General features: G+C 35.1%; 1 protein-coding gene across 1 annotated transcript; it reads left to right on the top strand.

Moving 5' to 3' along the window:
* Window positions 1-2,358: 2,358 nt before the first annotated feature.
* Window positions 2,359-6,109, top strand: LOC135945540 (pickpocket protein 28-like). Its single transcript, XM_065493295.1, has 6 exons — window positions 2,359-2,678; window positions 2,738-2,836; window positions 3,415-3,670; window positions 4,480-4,654; window positions 4,848-4,939; window positions 5,009-6,109. The coding sequence occupies exons 2-6, from the start codon at window positions 2,738-2,740 to the stop codon at window positions 5,119-5,121; spliced, it is 735 nt and encodes a 244-aa protein (XP_065349367.1). The 5' UTR covers window positions 2,359-2,678; the 3' UTR covers window positions 5,122-6,109.
* Window positions 6,110-16,852: the final 10,743 nt, after the last annotated feature.

Here is a 16,852-nt window from a genome sequence, read left to right on the forward strand (position 1 = left end):
CTCACGCTCAGGTTAATTAACCTCAGGGTTCGGAGCTTTGGAAGAAAATAATTTAAGATTTGTTATGCGATTAACTGATTTTTTTATGGGACAAATGAGTACACATTACGCAGTATTTACACCAATATTACAGAACACAGTAAAATCATACTAATAGTAACACCAACTTAAAAAAATCAAATTAAATTCTCTCCACACTGTGAAACATAGTAATTTGCCATAAAATTTATACTTTTAACTAAAAATAAATATAAAACAACAAATATTACTAGTGTAATTTTATAGGCAGCTTAAATAATTAAAAAAATAACAAAAATTGAATAAACAAACAAATTGTTTATGAAAAAAATTAAAGTTAAAACTACATTTAAATATGATAATAATACAAAATCACAAATAATTTAATTATTTGCTTACCGATTTTTTAATAAATTATTTAATAAAATATATAGAAAAATTATTCTAAGGTAAAAATCCAAGGACCACTGTGTTGTGCTTGAACTGTGTTAAAATTCACCCAGCAAATTTGTTTAAAGAGCAAACTGGTTCGCAAAATGTTAAAAGCACGTACGAGAAAATTCAAACTTAAATTATTTTTATTTTCAAAGTTGATTTTGATACCGTATTGATTATAATTTAATTAAAATAATTTTATAAAAAATCAACAATTAAATAAAATTACGTTAAAAGATATTTGACCACTTATTGTGTCAAGAAATTCATAGAAATAAATTTATTAATTTGCGTGATTATTTTAAATAATTGAATAATGAAAATTGTGATAAGCATCTTTTGAGCATTGTGTTACTATCAAATTTTATAACTGCGTGTCCAACAAGCAAGAAACCAGTCTCTGAAAGGGCAAAACTTATTTAATATTTTAATAATATTATTTTTGGCGGGCCCAAAATTAAATTAAAATCTTCATCATGGTTCAAATTTTCCCTTGTATTATCCTCTAACTTTTAGATTATAAGACTTAAGAAAGCAATTTTTGAAATTAGTCAGTTTTGGCACATTTCAAAGATTCAGGTCTGGCGCGAGGAACGAGTACAACAAGCAAATGATGCGTAGCATGACGGACATCATCAAGTGGCGGTCGCGGACGTCGTCATTCAACAGCAGTGACTGGCTTTCGAACCAAACCGCCTCCGGAGACCGGCCCGACGACGAGATCACAGGACAAAACATGGCTGATTTCATGCTAAAGGTCAAACTAAATACATAATATAAAAGTTATGCAACGCGCAAGGCATTAATGCTCCGCGGGTTGCGGCGAATGAACGAACGAACACGATTTCTTTTTTTATTATTATTATTTGCCTCTCTGCACTGAGCGGAAGTAATTCAGAGCAAATTTGATTTCTGAGCTCACGCAGGTGGAAAATTTAAGCCGCTTACACCAATTAACTGTTTCGTGGGCAAAATCGGTGCTTTGGCCGTTTGGCCGGGCGGCGGCGTGCGGCGCTCCACGATCAAATTCGCCAACTGCTTTCTGTTGCAGGTGACGCCATCGTGCGCCGACATGCTCAAGTACTGCCGCTGGGACAGCGTCGTCCAGGACTGCACAGAGCTCTTTCAGGTCTGGAATAATTAAAAAAAATATTTAATGAAATAAAAACTTAAATTAAATACGCAGGCTGTGACCTCGGATGACGGACTGTGTTGTGCGTTCAATGCTTTACCGGAAGCAATCATCAGAAGGTCGAATAATAGGTGATTTATAATTATAAAAATTTAAAAATTTATATAGGAAAAAGGATTAAAAATCATTTTTCAACAATTTTAATTTTTTGAATAGTTTTAACAATTTTTTAATAGGTTCTACAATTAGCAAAAATTCCCTTTTATTATTCGGAGCTGTCAATAGATGGCGCCACTGTTCATTTATGAGTTTCGTGTTCAATTTTGTTCAATGATTTATTCAGATCTAATTTGACACGGGCAAAAAACCAAATTTGGCTAATTTGTGACAGAAACGACAGCAAAGAATTTATTTTTTTAGTCTTGAAATATTGTCTCTGTTAAAAAATTAATTTTAAAAACAGTTCGACATTTTTCGACACAAGTTATTTAAAAAATAATATTATTTATTTATTTAAAAAAATTCTTCAACCTACAAAAAACATTAACGTTGCTTGCACCTTCAGAGGCATTCTCACTACGACCCGAAAATAATTTTAATCGGTTAAAACCCGCCTAAAATTACCATTTTTGTTACTGTGAGTTAAAAAGTAAAAATTCCAGAATTCTTTATAATCTTTTATCCTTTTTTACCCAAGGATTTTTATCAAATATTTTTGCTGGTATTAAAATTAACCCTCTAATTTATTTTAATTGAAATATACGCACGTCCCTTAAAATAATCAACGTTATTTAATCTTGTCTCTCCTGAGGGTGCTCAGCTCTAATCAATTTTATCGTGCAATTTGCCGCGTTTTTCCTCTGGGAAAACGCAGCCCGTGATTTTAAATTTTGTGCGTCTCTATTCCAAAAACCACGGTGGCTGCAGCAGCCAAAGCGACGCATATTGGACCCCAGAGACTGGTTACGCAGAGCAAAACGATCCTTTCCCGAAGCGAGGAGCGGCCCCTGGGGTGTCTGCAGGACTAACCCTTCTTCTTGACGTCCAACTGCACGAGTACTTTCTGCCACGATCCGGCTCCGTCGGATTCAAAGTAAATATTTTATCTAATTTACTCTCGTGAAGTTTTATGTTGAGAATGTACGCGTTTAGATGCTTCTGCACAGTCCGACCGACGTGCCTGCAGTCAAGGAATTCGGATTTGCTATTTCTCCAGGGGCGGAGAGCTTTGTTTCTGTGCGGCCTTCGCAGGTAAAAACAAATTATAGTTATTAAAAATTTATTTCTACTATTTTAAAAATAATAATTTAATAAATAAAAAGATTTCTTTTAATTTTCTTAAATGTAACAATAACTATTTTACATCTTTGTAATAAAGGTTGAGGTTCTGATGTATTTTGGGAATAATAAACTGAAACCTACAAAAATAAAGTTTTAGATTTTACACATTTTGTTATAAATAATTTGTGTAACAGCTTTACTGAATCTGCTTTTCAACTATGAAAATTCACGTCAATCATGGCAACTATTAAAAGTTAAAAATTTCATAAAAATGATTCACCGCATCTATTTTAGTAATTTTTAATACTATACAAACCATGAAAAAAGCTGAACCTTTTTTTCGCAGACTTTTTCATTTTTCAAACCTTGATTTTAATTTCAGAATTTTCTATAGCATCATATTTTAAACTTTGGAATTATTTATTATCCACAAATATATATACGGACTAATTTATAGTTTCTTCAAAATTGATTTATATAGTTTTAACCGATAATTTTGTCTTAGTCTCATATCGACTTTTGGAAGAAATAAAAAATAAAATTTTCAGATTTACTCGACGCGTCAAATTCGGTCGCTGAACCAGAGTCGCCGCAAGTGTTTCTTCCAGGAGGAGCGTCCACTGTCCTTCTACCGCATCTACAGCGTGTCCAGCTGCATTTCCGAGTGCCTGACGAACGCAACGATGCGCAAGTGCCGGTGCAAGGAGTACTTCATGCCGGGACAACAGCTGCCCGGCTCGAACCAAAGCGCCCGCATCTGCACCTTCCTCGACACCATGAACTGTGTCAAGGACATTGGAGACGGTAAAAAACAATTACAAATCGTACATATGGTAAAAATTTTATTTCAATTCACCAGTTGCATAAACCCTAAGTGTTCGAAGCCGCCAACAGATGGCGCTACCGTAGACTTTCGATTTAAGGCACTTCCGCTGCGATTTCAGACTCAATCTAGCTATTTTGCTTTTTTAAATTAATTTGCTTATTTTTGACGTGCTGAAAACCAAAATCGGTTCAGCCAATCGCCGTAGAATCGTGAAAAACTATTTTTTGAAATAAAGAAATCTTTTCCAACGTTTCTACGGCGATTGGCTGAACCAATTTTGGCTTTCAGAACGTCAAAAATAAGCAAATTAATTTAAAAAAGTAAAACAGCTATATTGAGTCTGAAATCGCAGCGGAAATGCCTTAAAACCGCTTAAAACAAAAATTTTAAGAAAGTCCGTGGTTGCGCCATCTGTTGGCGGCTTCAATAACTAAGGGTTTATGCAACTGGTCAATTCATTTTGCGAATTAAGATAAAAATAAATTCCTTGGAACAAAGAGGAATGTTAATTTTAGTGACGGAGAAAAATTTCTTTAGATTTTTTCCGTATTTAAATATCTTAACTTAGAAATAAATCAGACACACAGTTATTTCATTCAATTAAAATTCTGGAGCAGGCTCAATCGCGCAAAAATTACATTTAAATTATTTTTCCGTTCAAATATATGGGATAAAAAATGTGTAGTTGTTAATAGAGTGGCACGTGTTTTGGCAACACTTTGCTTCACCTTTCGTGCAATAAATTTTGCATAATTCATCCGTCATTTTTTTCCGTCGAACCCCGTAGTTATTTCTGGCAGCACGAATCGCAAATTGTGCGACTGCCAACCGGCCTGCACCGAGCTCAGCTACAGCCACGAGTTGTCCTCCACGCAATTCCCCATCCTGGAGGACGTCGGCATCAGCACCCTGGACAACCTGAAGGATGCCATCCAGTACAATGGCTCGATTCAAACGTTTGCGTGAGATAAAATTCTGATTTTTGTATAAATTCTTTTTATTTGTCATTTAGAATTTTTTTATTATGAAATAAATTTTATTCGTAGTTATTTTACATCTCTGACCAAATGGAGTGTTTACACAGTCAGAGAACTCTTTGGAATTAGCATAATTCACTGCGTAGATAATTATGTAAATTAAATTATGCAACGACAGGAAGAACCACGCCCTGGTGCACATCTTCCTGCGAGACTACAAGGTGATGCGGTACAAGCGGGCCCGAATGTACGACTTTCTGGACTTCACAGGTTGGATATTTTATGGTTAGTGGTCGGGCAAGCGTGAAATTAACTTTTTTTTCCTCCATTCGGTATTAGCTAACATGGGCGGCTTGCTGAGTCTGTGCCTTGGCTTCAGCTTCCTCAGTGCAGCCGAAATCATCTACTTCGCCTGCATGCGCTGCGGAATCTTCTCTCGTAGGCCTCGCTAGTAAAAAAATCGTTAAAAAAATGATTCCCAACTTTGCTGTGCCTGACAAATGAGAGACGACAAAGCAAAAATTCATTTGTAAATATTTTAAATCTATATCTAAATTGTCTCGTCTTAAATTAGTATAACATTTCAATTTTAAATAATTTCCAGGATGCATTTCGTGAAAAAATAATTTTCAAATTTCTAGCACTGATTTGTTCCTTTGTTGTTACAACCTTGAGTTTTATCAGGATTTATTGGCATTTATTTTTGCAAAATTTTGATTATTTTCTAGTGTAACAATTGCACGAAATTAAAATTTGTTTTTAAACCAAACGCAATTGCATCTATATTGTAACAAAAATGAAAATGCAAGTTTTTGTTGATATCTTTAATTTTGGCCAAATTGAAATGGGTTAAATCAGTAAAAAGATGAAAAAGATATGGAAAATCTACATAAAATCACGGAATAGCCGGAAAACCAGATTTTACTGCGGCGAAGTCTGTCCAGAAACAATTGAAATAATTTGTATTACAGTAAAAAGTCAATTTAAGTTGATTTTTTGCATTATGAAACTGTGATTTGATACAGAGCTACAATTGAAAATGATTAGAATTGTTGGAGAAAAAAAGCAATTGTTATTTTTAATAATATATTCTACAATTTACAATAATCAAGAGAGAGAACATTGCTACAGTTAAAATGCAATTTACAGCACTATTGACCATGTTTTCTTGACAGACATCGATTTATCCAACGTGCATGCCAATTTCTGGGGACACTCTATGTTGCGAGATAAAATAACATTATTTCAAAAGTAGCGAGTTGATGATTGCCATTAAAAAATCATGCTAACTTTGCAGCCACTTTAAAAAATACACAGTTCTATTTTGGGTTTAATTCAATCTTCAAGGATTAATTTTTCCTCTGAAAGCATAGATTTTTTTGTAATTAATCGTTTTTACTATCATATATACAAACTGTAATGAAAGCACAAAAATATTGTACTATCAATAAAAATCAAGTATTTGCCGATTTTTGTGATATCATGTTTTTTAAATGTTTGACTTATTAAGGAGAAATTAACCGGATTGATTTGGATTTAATTTAATTCGTTTTACTATTTTCTTTTTTCCCATTGCTATTAATTTTTTATTCGATTTTCAACAAGGAAACAGTTCAAATTTCAAAACATCCAAAATAAAAAAATGTGCGGCGTTTTTTTCATTAAAAAATATATTAAAATAAACATTTTCACGGCATATTTTTCTCAATTAATTGTAAACAACAATTAAACAATTTATTTCATATCTAACAAACTTTTCATCAGGGAATCAATTAAAAAAATACATTTTGCTCTTCTATAAAAACTGGACGTTATTTTTTTCAGCCGCATTTGTCAATTACAAATCGCGGAAAGAACACGGAGCCGCCGACGGACACACTTACTCTGCGGTTGCGATTGCATATATATTATTTATTTTACAAATCGAAGCCAGAAATAAGTGAGGGGCGTCGAGGTTAATTGAGTCAGTGCATCGCGCGCACGAAAGTGGCGCGGAGTGAGCTGAGCGTGGAGTGAGTGAGTGAGTGAGTGATAAATAGAAAGAGCTAATAAATGATGCCAGATATCCGGTCATGTGACGGCACATTACTATTGCCACTTCCCTTTGCGAGGTGGGGAACGAATGCAGATAGCATAGCGGAGGATGTGCGAGGAAAGTGGCGCGGGAACTGAGCGAGCTGATTATCGCTGCCCCGCCGCCACCACCGCGGCACGGCTCTCCTCGAAGAAAATCATCTACTTTCTCCTTCGCCTGTTAAGCAAAACTTTTTTAAGCCTGAGTGCAAAAAGTTTTTACGCCTTTCCACCTGCTTTTTTACTGCTCCATAAAACACACGTCTTCATTTTTGGTTTATGCTCAATTATTTCTCCTCTGACGCGGCGTCTCGAATATCTCTGCTGAAAATTGCTGGTTAAAATCGATCAAAATTCCTGGTAGAGTTTAACATTTTCCGAATTTTGGTGTATATCTGTTTGTGTTGAATAATCTGTGAATTTGGATTTTTTTGGATAATTTTTTATCAAAATAATCGGTTTCTTGCACAATCTAGACGCTTTGTGATTTTTAGCGCATCAACTTTCCCATTATTTAACAATTTTAGGTTTCTAAAGTTTTTTCCTCGTTTTGTTTATGATGCTGTACAACAATAGTTCATATTTTTTAATTAAATAGAGGGTACAATTAATTGTAAAAATGCATAATCTCTTTCCTCTCTCTAAGAAAAAAAATATGAAACATACTCTTACATTGTATAACATTTTTAACTGGAAAATAAACAAAAACTGAACTAGAAAATTAGACCATTTAGTTTTTTTTTAATTTTGGAGTATCATTCGTCAAGTATGAGCCGAAATTTGCACTCGCACAGCTTTACAACCGATTTAGATGCTCTAAGACGGCCAATTTTGACATTTTCGAGTTTGATTCAAGTGGGTTAAAAATTGCACGATTTGTCCCGTGATAATTGGAAGGTCAATTCACTGCTCTATTAGCTATTATTTTATTAAAAATAATAATTACAAAAGTAATTTTTAAATAAATGCAATTTAGTTTCAACCAACACAGAAATGAAAACATAAAAATAATATGTCCTGCTGGGAGTTTAAATCTCTTTAAATTTTGTTTTAATATCATTCAAATTTTATCAAATAAATGATAATATTATACTATTTTTCATAATTAATGCATTAAAAATTAACGTTTTAAATTAAATTTGAATTATTTTATAATTAAACCTTGGGACTAAATAGCATTGAAAACATTAACATATTCTCTTCCAAAATCAAAAGAGTTAAATGTTAAAATTAAATATGGGTGGGTTTTCAAGCTAGCGGCGGAGTACAAAATGTGGTTGTGAATTCATTCTATTATTGACGCTTGCCCGCGGGTTGAAGAACTGCTATAGCTCGTGAATTAAATAGATAGGAATGGTTTATTATCTTAAATTTATTTTTGTACATAACTAATTTTATTAATTTAACACGACCAATTATCATCTATTTATTTTTTCTGTCATGAAATAGGGCTTTGGGTAGAAGTTGAAACTTATGTCGAACGTAAAAGAGACGTTAAGCTTTGAGGAGAATGTCCGGAATTTCAATTCATCATGAATCTATTTAATATTTTCTCTTTAAGCAAAATTTAAAAAAAATTACATGCCAAAGATATATAAATTTATTGCCATTTTCAACGCAATTTGTACGCTAGCATTATGAAAAAATTTGTAGCTTAATTACTTTTGAATTTTATAGACAGACTGTGAGATTGACAAATGCACACGCTTTAAAAATTGTTATAAAAAAAGTAACAAACCTATTTTTTAAATACAATATTAATTTAATTGCTATATTTGCAATACACATTACAATTTTTATTTAGTTAAGTGTTTTGTTGGTAAAAGTTTTAATTTTTAAATAATAAATTTGTTCATAAGCACACGTAGAATTGTACTTTAATAATTCCAAACCATAATTAAATTTGTTGTATGCTAAGATAGTAAATTAGATTTATCAAATGAACTTCCCTTGAAACTAAATTATTTGATACAACAACATCTGAATCTGCTGAGAGGGCTTAAACCGAAGAACACAAAAAAGTGGTGTTGATTGTTCACACGGCTGGCAATAAAAAATTCCGTTTTCAGCAGCGAGCCATCAATTTTTCGATCACAGGCATAATAAACGCGGCGTGCGGACGTTTATTGCAGCTTTCCTCTCGTTCGGCACAGTCGTCGCATCTGCGCCGGCAACATAAATAAATAAATACACTCAGCGGCGGCAGCTAATTGGGCAAGTGGCCTTCTTTTTGTGCGTGGATTCTCTGCGCGTGTACTTTTCACATGGACACACGCTTTTTGCATCCGCGCGTCATGTGGAATCCGACTTCTGCGCTGGGAACACGCGGCGAAAATGCGAAAACATCGCTTCTCGCTTGTCGGGACACGAGAGCTGCGCAATATAATTGACGTGTGTTGCCTTTCCAGCAGGAATAATGGCCGCGTGCAAATGGAATCCGATTCGCAACATGCTGACAGCAGACAGCTGGCAGTTCTCCAACTCTCTCAAGCGCCGTAATGTGCAACTTTTAATTCATAGATTCGGTTGCAATTACATTCGATAAAGGAAAATTATATATTATTAGTTTTTATCGTTTTTTTTAACAACCCGCTTATTTTTTGAACGTTTTGTTTTGTTAAAATTGGTCATAGCAGTCTAAAAGCTTTTTTTATTTCCTACAAATTTAAATTAATACACCAGTTGTATAAGCACTTAGTGTTCGAAGCCGCCAACAGATGGCGCCACCTTATACTTTCGTAATAAATTTAATTTTAAGGCACTTCCGCTGTGATTTCAGACTCAATCCTTCCACTGAGCATTCTTCACTTCATAGTCTTTCTTTTGACGTGCTGAAAACCAAATTCAGTCCAGCCATTCGCCGTAGAAACGTCGGAAAAGATTTTATATTTCAAAAAATAGCTTTATGCGATCCTACGGCGATTGGCTAACCCGATTTTGGTTTTCAACACGTCAAAAGAAAGCAAATTAAGTGAACAACGCACAATGGCAGGATTGAGTCTGAAATCGCAGTGAAAGCGCCTTAAAATTAAATTAATTACGAAAGGATACGGTGGCGCCATCTGTTGGCGGCTTCGAACACTAAAGGCTGCTAAGCAATTGTTTTTTTCCAAATGAAAAATTGGTGCTAGACAACCTGTCTAGGGTCTTTCCAATTCTCCTCCTACACTGCAGCTCTTTCTGCTAAAAGTTAATTTCTGGAGTCCATTTGAAAAAAAGAAAATCTAAATAATTTCTTTCGTAATCAGCAAGAATTTATTTATTTATTATTTTAAAAAATAAAATAAGAAAAGCGTCTATTACTTTTACTGAGCTGGAATGATCAAATGAGAATGAATGTTAATCAGCTTGGTAAAATTTACATAAAACAATTATAAAAACTATTATAAAGCTTAATGGAATCGTAAATATGAATAGAACTACTTCATTCGCGCTGATTTCAGAGCTTTTATTCAATGAAATATAAGAAAAAATTTGGTAAATCCAGTCAAGAAGAATTAAAGAACTCTTTAGCAACATGCTACGGGGAATTTTTAGGAGAGTGCAGAGTGACAAATGTTTTGAATTTAATTTATTTCACAAGAGTTCTATAAAATATTTCCCCGTACGGCGATCTTTAGCAAAAGGAGTTTTATAAATTTACCACAGTAAAAATCAAAGCATCAAAAGTAAAATTACAGGCAAGGTTTTATAATGGAAAATTTCATTCAAATTTTATTAAAAGACTCCTCAAAAATGTTATATAGGTACAATATTTAGACCTTCCATTCTGTGACTGCACTAAAAAGCTAGAAAAATAGCCTGTGGCCAGCTATCAATAACACTGAGAGAGCGAAAGACGTGAGTGAAAGTAAGAAATTCAATTGGCTTTCCTCTCAGAAGAAAATTATCCGGCCTTGAGAGAGAAAAACAATAAAACTATTATCAGAGTCATTAGGAGCTAGGCCATATATAAGAGAAAGTTCACAGATAAAAACCGGGTGGGCGGCCGACAAATTGGCGGCTCGGGGGGCTGAGAGAGTAAAAAAATCTCATTCGTTGCGGAATTGCAGCTTTTCCGGGGGTGGGGGGCTGCTCCAGAAAACGGAGAGTCCCTGGGGAGCGGTGGCGGCGCACGCAGGACTCGGTGTCGGGGGCAGAGGCAGAAAGACAAAGTGGGTCGATACACGTGTGCTGCTGCTCGATTTCGGCAACGGCAGCTGCGCGCCCCGGACCTGCGGGAACCCGGCCGCCGCGCTCCTCCCGGACCCGAAAATGGGTCAGCCTGCCTGCCTATACCATGGCAACAGCTTGGATAAATTGGCCTCCCAAATTCTCTTACAAAATGCAGATCTTTCTGCCCAAATTTAATTCCTTGAGTCATTTTGAAAATGGGAAAATTTATATTTTTTTATAAAATTCGGTTATTTAATTGAAACGATCAGATTTTTGAAATTAATTTAATATTCTTTTATATTATCTGAACTTTTAATCGTCATGGGATGATCAAATGAGCATGAATCAATAAATTTGAGCTAGCCCAAATGTAACGCGCGTCTAGGGGAACTTGCGCTTACCTGGCGCGGCTTGAAGAGCCAGCGACCAGATCTCGCCTGTTCTGTTTTGGCCCTTCAGTGGGCTGGGCACTCGTGTTATCCGTTCGCGGTGTTATTGGGACCCGGGTTTCAGCATTCGTGCTAGTACAGAGCGCGCCCTTCCCGGTCCTCGGACAGGGATAAATAGAGCAACAAAAAATTTAATTATTTCTGAAACGTCTTGTTTGGTTAAAAATCCGTAAAAAAAATTTCGCGTGCGCACGTTGGTTTCATTTTTATGTGAGAACATAATTTGTCAGTTTTTATTTCTTTAGGTGTCGAAGAAGAAAATGGCGTTCAATTTAAATGAGAAAATTTCATACTAATTGAAAGCAATTTTTGTTCAATTTTGCAGTTTTGGATGAAAATGTAATTAATTAAAGCCTTTTTACCTCTTTGAGTTAGTGTAACATTCATATATAAAATGATACATCGTACATTAACATTTTCCTTTTTTACATTCCAAAAGAATTAAAATTACTAAGTAAAGCCAAAGGTGTAAAAATTCGCTCTAAGGTTATTTTTTAAAATGCTATAATTTTTAAAATACAGCAATTTATGCCCGTTTCGATGTTTACAATGTGGTTCAAATGGGTCAAATTTACATGATTGTTGTTTAAGAAGATGCAGTTCTAAGCCTTTATTAAAAAGCCATTTGAATAATGTCTGTTTTCTAAATAAAACCACCAGGCACGCTTGTCACGACTATCATTATGTTTACTGTACGCACAAGAAATATCATAGGAAGGCTGGTCTCGATTGTAAATGTGTGTTCTGTGAAGAATATGTGAATTTTTGCCACTTTTTGAAATGCGAGAAGATCCTATTTACTCTCATGCGTGCTAATGTACTGTAATATTTTTTTCACGTCCATGTTTATACTATAATGTTATTAGTATTTGTGTGAATAAATATGTAAATATTCGACTAATACTAAGGACGGCTATTTTTTTTAATTTTTATATAAAAGCATAATGTGATTTATATATATTTTTTATTTTACCTTATTTTATTTTAAAACAGTTTTATCACTTTTAAATTGTATTTAATATTGACCTTTATTTTTGTTGTAAATATAATTTAAATATACCCATAAATCACCACATAACATAATAGATCATAGTTAAATTCTTAAAATAGCCACGTGATCTGATGGGCTTCTTAGAATTGCTAATTTTTCCGAATATATTATATTACAAAGCTCTTAAAATATTGAGCAGCCGATGAACCGATCAATTTGCAAGTCGCTACTGACACCCCCTACAGCCGAGCGGATTTTCCGGCCCTTCTCAACCTGTGCACGGGTTGCTGTTCCCGCGCGCCCCTTTTTGCTCGTGTGAGCAACAGATTTCATCTCGTCCTCCGCTCCGCCACTGTGTGCACGTGAATTTCGGCGCTGCTAATGAGATCGAAAGGAAAAAGGCAGCCTGTTTTTCCGCCGCACCTGCACTGTTTGTTCTACGCATGATGTACGAGCCGGGGCCAAAACGTGTTTACTTTTTGCGTGTGTGTGACTTATGCTGCGCGACGCTTGATTAATTAATTGAACGAGCCGTTTGTGCGTCGGGAGAAAGGGCCCTGTTTGCGACTCGCTACACGTGGATTGCCAAGCAAGCAAAATTAGCAAAATTAATTTGCGGAAGTATGCAACCTGTCTGACACCTGTGACAAGATTTTTGCCTAATTTATAAAAATTAGAAAATAACAGAAGTTTCTTAAATTAAATTAAAGATAATTTTTCATTCGTAAAATCCCAGAAAAAAATTTTGTGGTTAGGGAAGAGAAATGTTGTCAAAAGGCACTTGTAAAATGCTTAGAAAAATTCACGATGGGGTTCTCCGTTGTTTTGAAGTGGTTTGGGGTGCCAACCACCTCCCCCTTCCACCTCTCATTATATATTTTTATGGATTTTTGTCGTTTTTGGCGCTTAAGACAACACTGACTCGCATAATTAAACTCGCAAAAACTTAAATCTGATCTCCTGATAGCCGTGGTTTGAAAAAATCTCTTTTATTTAAGCTCCTAAACCATTGAAAAATATAACATATTGAGATTTTATCTAATTAATAAGCAACCCTTGGTGCTCACATATACCACCTGATTTTTTGCATAAAATAAAACGCTGTACTAACTAAATTATTTTATTGTGCAATTGCAATCCCAACGTCTCGAATTATTTTCTGATTTTCATAACAGAAATTTCTCAATGTGTAGGAGTGCATAATTTCATAATTTCGCTCTCGGCCCTAGATGCCAAATGAACTCATCCTGTTGCATTGTCTCTGCTCTGAGCACGTGACGACAAAAGAGCGTCGCATTGATTAGCCGAGGCGTGCAGACGCAGACACGCGCAAATCAGCACTACTTTCCGCCTCACTCACTCGGCCCATCGAGAGCGAAGATTGCTGCTACTGCTGCAGATTCAGTGGCTTGTTATAAAAGAGAGAGAGAGAGAAAGAGAGAAAGAAAGAGTGGCGAAAAGTGTGAATGCGGCTCGCTGTTGGTTTCATGAATTACTTCCTGGTCCCTTCACCGCGACTGTGGCTCTCTCTCTCTCTCTCTCTCTCTCTCTCTCTCTCTCTCTCTCTCTCTCGCACTCCCCATTCTTCCTGTCAGCGATGTTCATTGCTCATTTAAAAGTTGGCTCCGTCTCACGCACGCTGCCTGTGTGTCATAATGCATTTCAGAAATTATTTCCTTTCCACTGCTCGTTGGCTCGATCGTTCGTTCGTTCTAGACCGTATTTCCTGAACAGGAAAATTTTTAAAACCAGCGATATTCAGCATTTTATTGACTTATAATTAAAAATATATACAGTCTTAATTATTAAATAAGGTTTGGGAAGGTAATAAAGAGTTTTAACATTAAAAATATTATAAAGCTTTTAGGGAGCTTTAAAATTGAAGCAGGGGGTTGAAAGGGGTGGAGGGTAAGCACTCCTACGCCCTCTAGCTGGCCAGTAAAGGTTGAGATGATTCTAATGGTGTGCAATTTTTGCTTTTCTGATAGTTAGAACCCGAGATTTATAGATTTGGCAAAATTTGCAAAACACGGAAAATTTAGTTTTTTTTAGTGGAATTTCTTGAAAACTTGTTAGAGCAACACTCTGAAATTTCCACGAAAGTTCACAAATGGGACTACCTTTAAGCACATTTTCTCAATTCCAAAATCCTGAGCTTATTTCCATTTTTTTTTTTAAATAGAAACCAAAATTAACAATTTTAGCTTTGACCTTTACTTAGCACTGCAAGTTTAGTTTCAGTTTGATTCGGCTTGCCAAGAGGAATCCGGAGCACCCCTAATTTTTTATTTAATTTAAATGCACCACGAAGAGACGAGATACTTGTTTTGAGGTCTCAAAGTTTGCTAAAATTTTCTGTAAAACTCGTTAAATTTACAATGTTTACTGTGAAGTGTATTAAAAAATCATGAGATGGACAAAGATCAGTCAGAAAGTCGTCTTTGAGGTTGTAAAAAGGTAAAGAAACAATACCAGAAACCAGAACGAAATAAAATTTTCAGAAAAAACTCTAGTGCAAGGAAAAACTGTCTAGTTGCTTCGCCGATAATTAATCCGCACGCGGCCGAGCAGCGGCGGGCAAAAATTGAGCTGCAAGACATCTTTTTTTTAATAATGCCCCGGCGCAGATTGCTCTCTTTCCAATCTCGGCCTTTTCTTCTTTCTTTCTTGCCCTCTTGTCTTCATCTGGCCAAGATTTAAAAACTATACTTGTGCTCGTTCAGCTGAGCGTGAGCAGCGAATTTCTTTCTCTCTTTCTGCGCTTAACAGTTTAATTAAGTGAAGCTTTCCAGCGTGCTCCAATTAAACGAACTCAAAGGCCAGAATTAATTCACATCTGGCCGGCGTTTCAGCCGATGCGTATCTGCCACAACTTTTGGCTACGTACACCACTCCACTCGGCGCATCTTAATTCTATCAGAGGACGCAATCTAAGCGAACACAAAAAAGACAGACGATGTAAACACACACAAGGCTAATTTTCCTATCCACTCCGACGACAGAGATAAATCGATCCGTTCCTTTTTCTAAGCTTTCTTTGTGTATAAACATCAGATTAAACCAAAATAAACAGAATGCCAATAGGATCACTGATCACTGTTAAAAATCATATTCATTTTGATGATTAATTTATTAAACCCTAGTGTAAAAGAGGCATAATATACATAACAGAATATTTATTTTCTAAACATCTTAGTAATTAATTAAACTTATGTACTAAAATAAATTTAATGCTGTTTTAAAATCAATACATTTTTAATTTCAAATTGATGTTATGTGTTCAATTTTGGCTTTTGATAGCATTTTAAGAGGAAAACCGATCAAAAGGTCAGTTTTGACATTCTCAAAAAAATTATATAAATCATTTGGTTTTTCAGAATCTTGCACTGCATGCCTAGAAGAAGAAAAATTCAATTCAATTTTTTATATCTTGACTAAAAGAACAATAATTTATTTAATTTTAGCCATGAAATTTTTGGAGAGCTAGATATAAATTCCTTTTTCTTCTTTATATTGACTATAAAAACTTAAATTTTTAACAGAAAATATAAGATTTAATTAAAAATTTAAGTTTAAATATTTGTTAACTAGCTCAGAAAATTTAGACAAAAATATTTCAAGCTATTTCCAATCCTCTTTAAAGATCATAATTAAACAATTTGGATTTTAAGCATTTCCCATGTTCAATTTCTTTGGAGCTCAAAAACTCACTAACACCGTGTTAATTTTAAAAATAATGCTTAACTTTGTTGAACTTAAATTCGCCTCCAAGTAAAATGTGACATTCACATAGTTTCCTACATTTAAACAAAAATGCACATTAAAGCACGTGGCAAGAGATAAATGTGTGCTTGCGACTAATTACAGCGAGAGTCGCCTCCAGAGATTTTATCGTGCACATTGCGAGTGTCACTTTTGAAGATGGACTCTCCACGGCACACTGCTCCGCTCTCCCAGCTGCCAGCAACAGTCCATTGTGCTCTCTCTCTATCTCTTCACTCTCAGTGCAGCCATTATTTCGGGATTCCAACCTTGCGCTGTCGCACATAATTCCGACTCTCCGTCCTCGCAAAAAGGGAAAAGGACCAAGTCGGGGGAGAAATGGCGAGCTGAGAAATTGAAGTTTTCTCCAGAGCAGCAGCAACACCTCGGTCGGGGACGTAAAAAGGATTATTTGTTTCCTCCAGGGAGCTTACGCTGAGAACGTGAAAAAAGAAAGGGGAATGACTTTTAGAGAAAAAAAAATATATTTTGTCTGCATACAGCTCTGTTAAAATAATAGCCAGAAGAAAATCATGATGGGCAGGAGGAAGGGATTTTTCCTTCTTAATTTACGTTTCATTCAGAGTGCTATCGAACAGGAGTGGAATTAATTAGGTTCAGAAATTGGAATGAAAGATGATCAAATGATTCGTGATTTTAATTTATTTTTAAGACCAAAATAACCATGGATTTCGCAATTTTGACCTTTTGAGCCACACTTTACTTTTATAACAATACAAAAATCATATATAT

Source organism: Cloeon dipterum, chromosome X (genome assembly GCF_949628265.1).
Source record: "Cloeon dipterum chromosome X, ieCloDipt1.1, whole genome shotgun sequence".
Taxonomy (NCBI): domain Eukaryota; kingdom Metazoa; phylum Arthropoda; class Insecta; order Ephemeroptera; family Baetidae; genus Cloeon; species Cloeon dipterum.

Coding starts and splice junctions, on each gene's coding strand:
- LOC135945540 (XM_065493295.1), top strand. CDS start 2,738: ATGCTTCTGCACAGTCCGACCGACGTGCCTGCAGTCAAGGAATTCGGA. Junction 3,671..4,479: donor TGTCAAGGACATTGGAGACG/GTAAAAAACAAT, acceptor CGAACCCCGTAG/TTATTTCTGGCAGCACGAAT. Junction 4,940..5,008: donor CGACTTTCTGGACTTCACAG/GTTGGATATTTT, acceptor ATTCGGTATTAG/CTAACATGGGCGGCTTGCTG.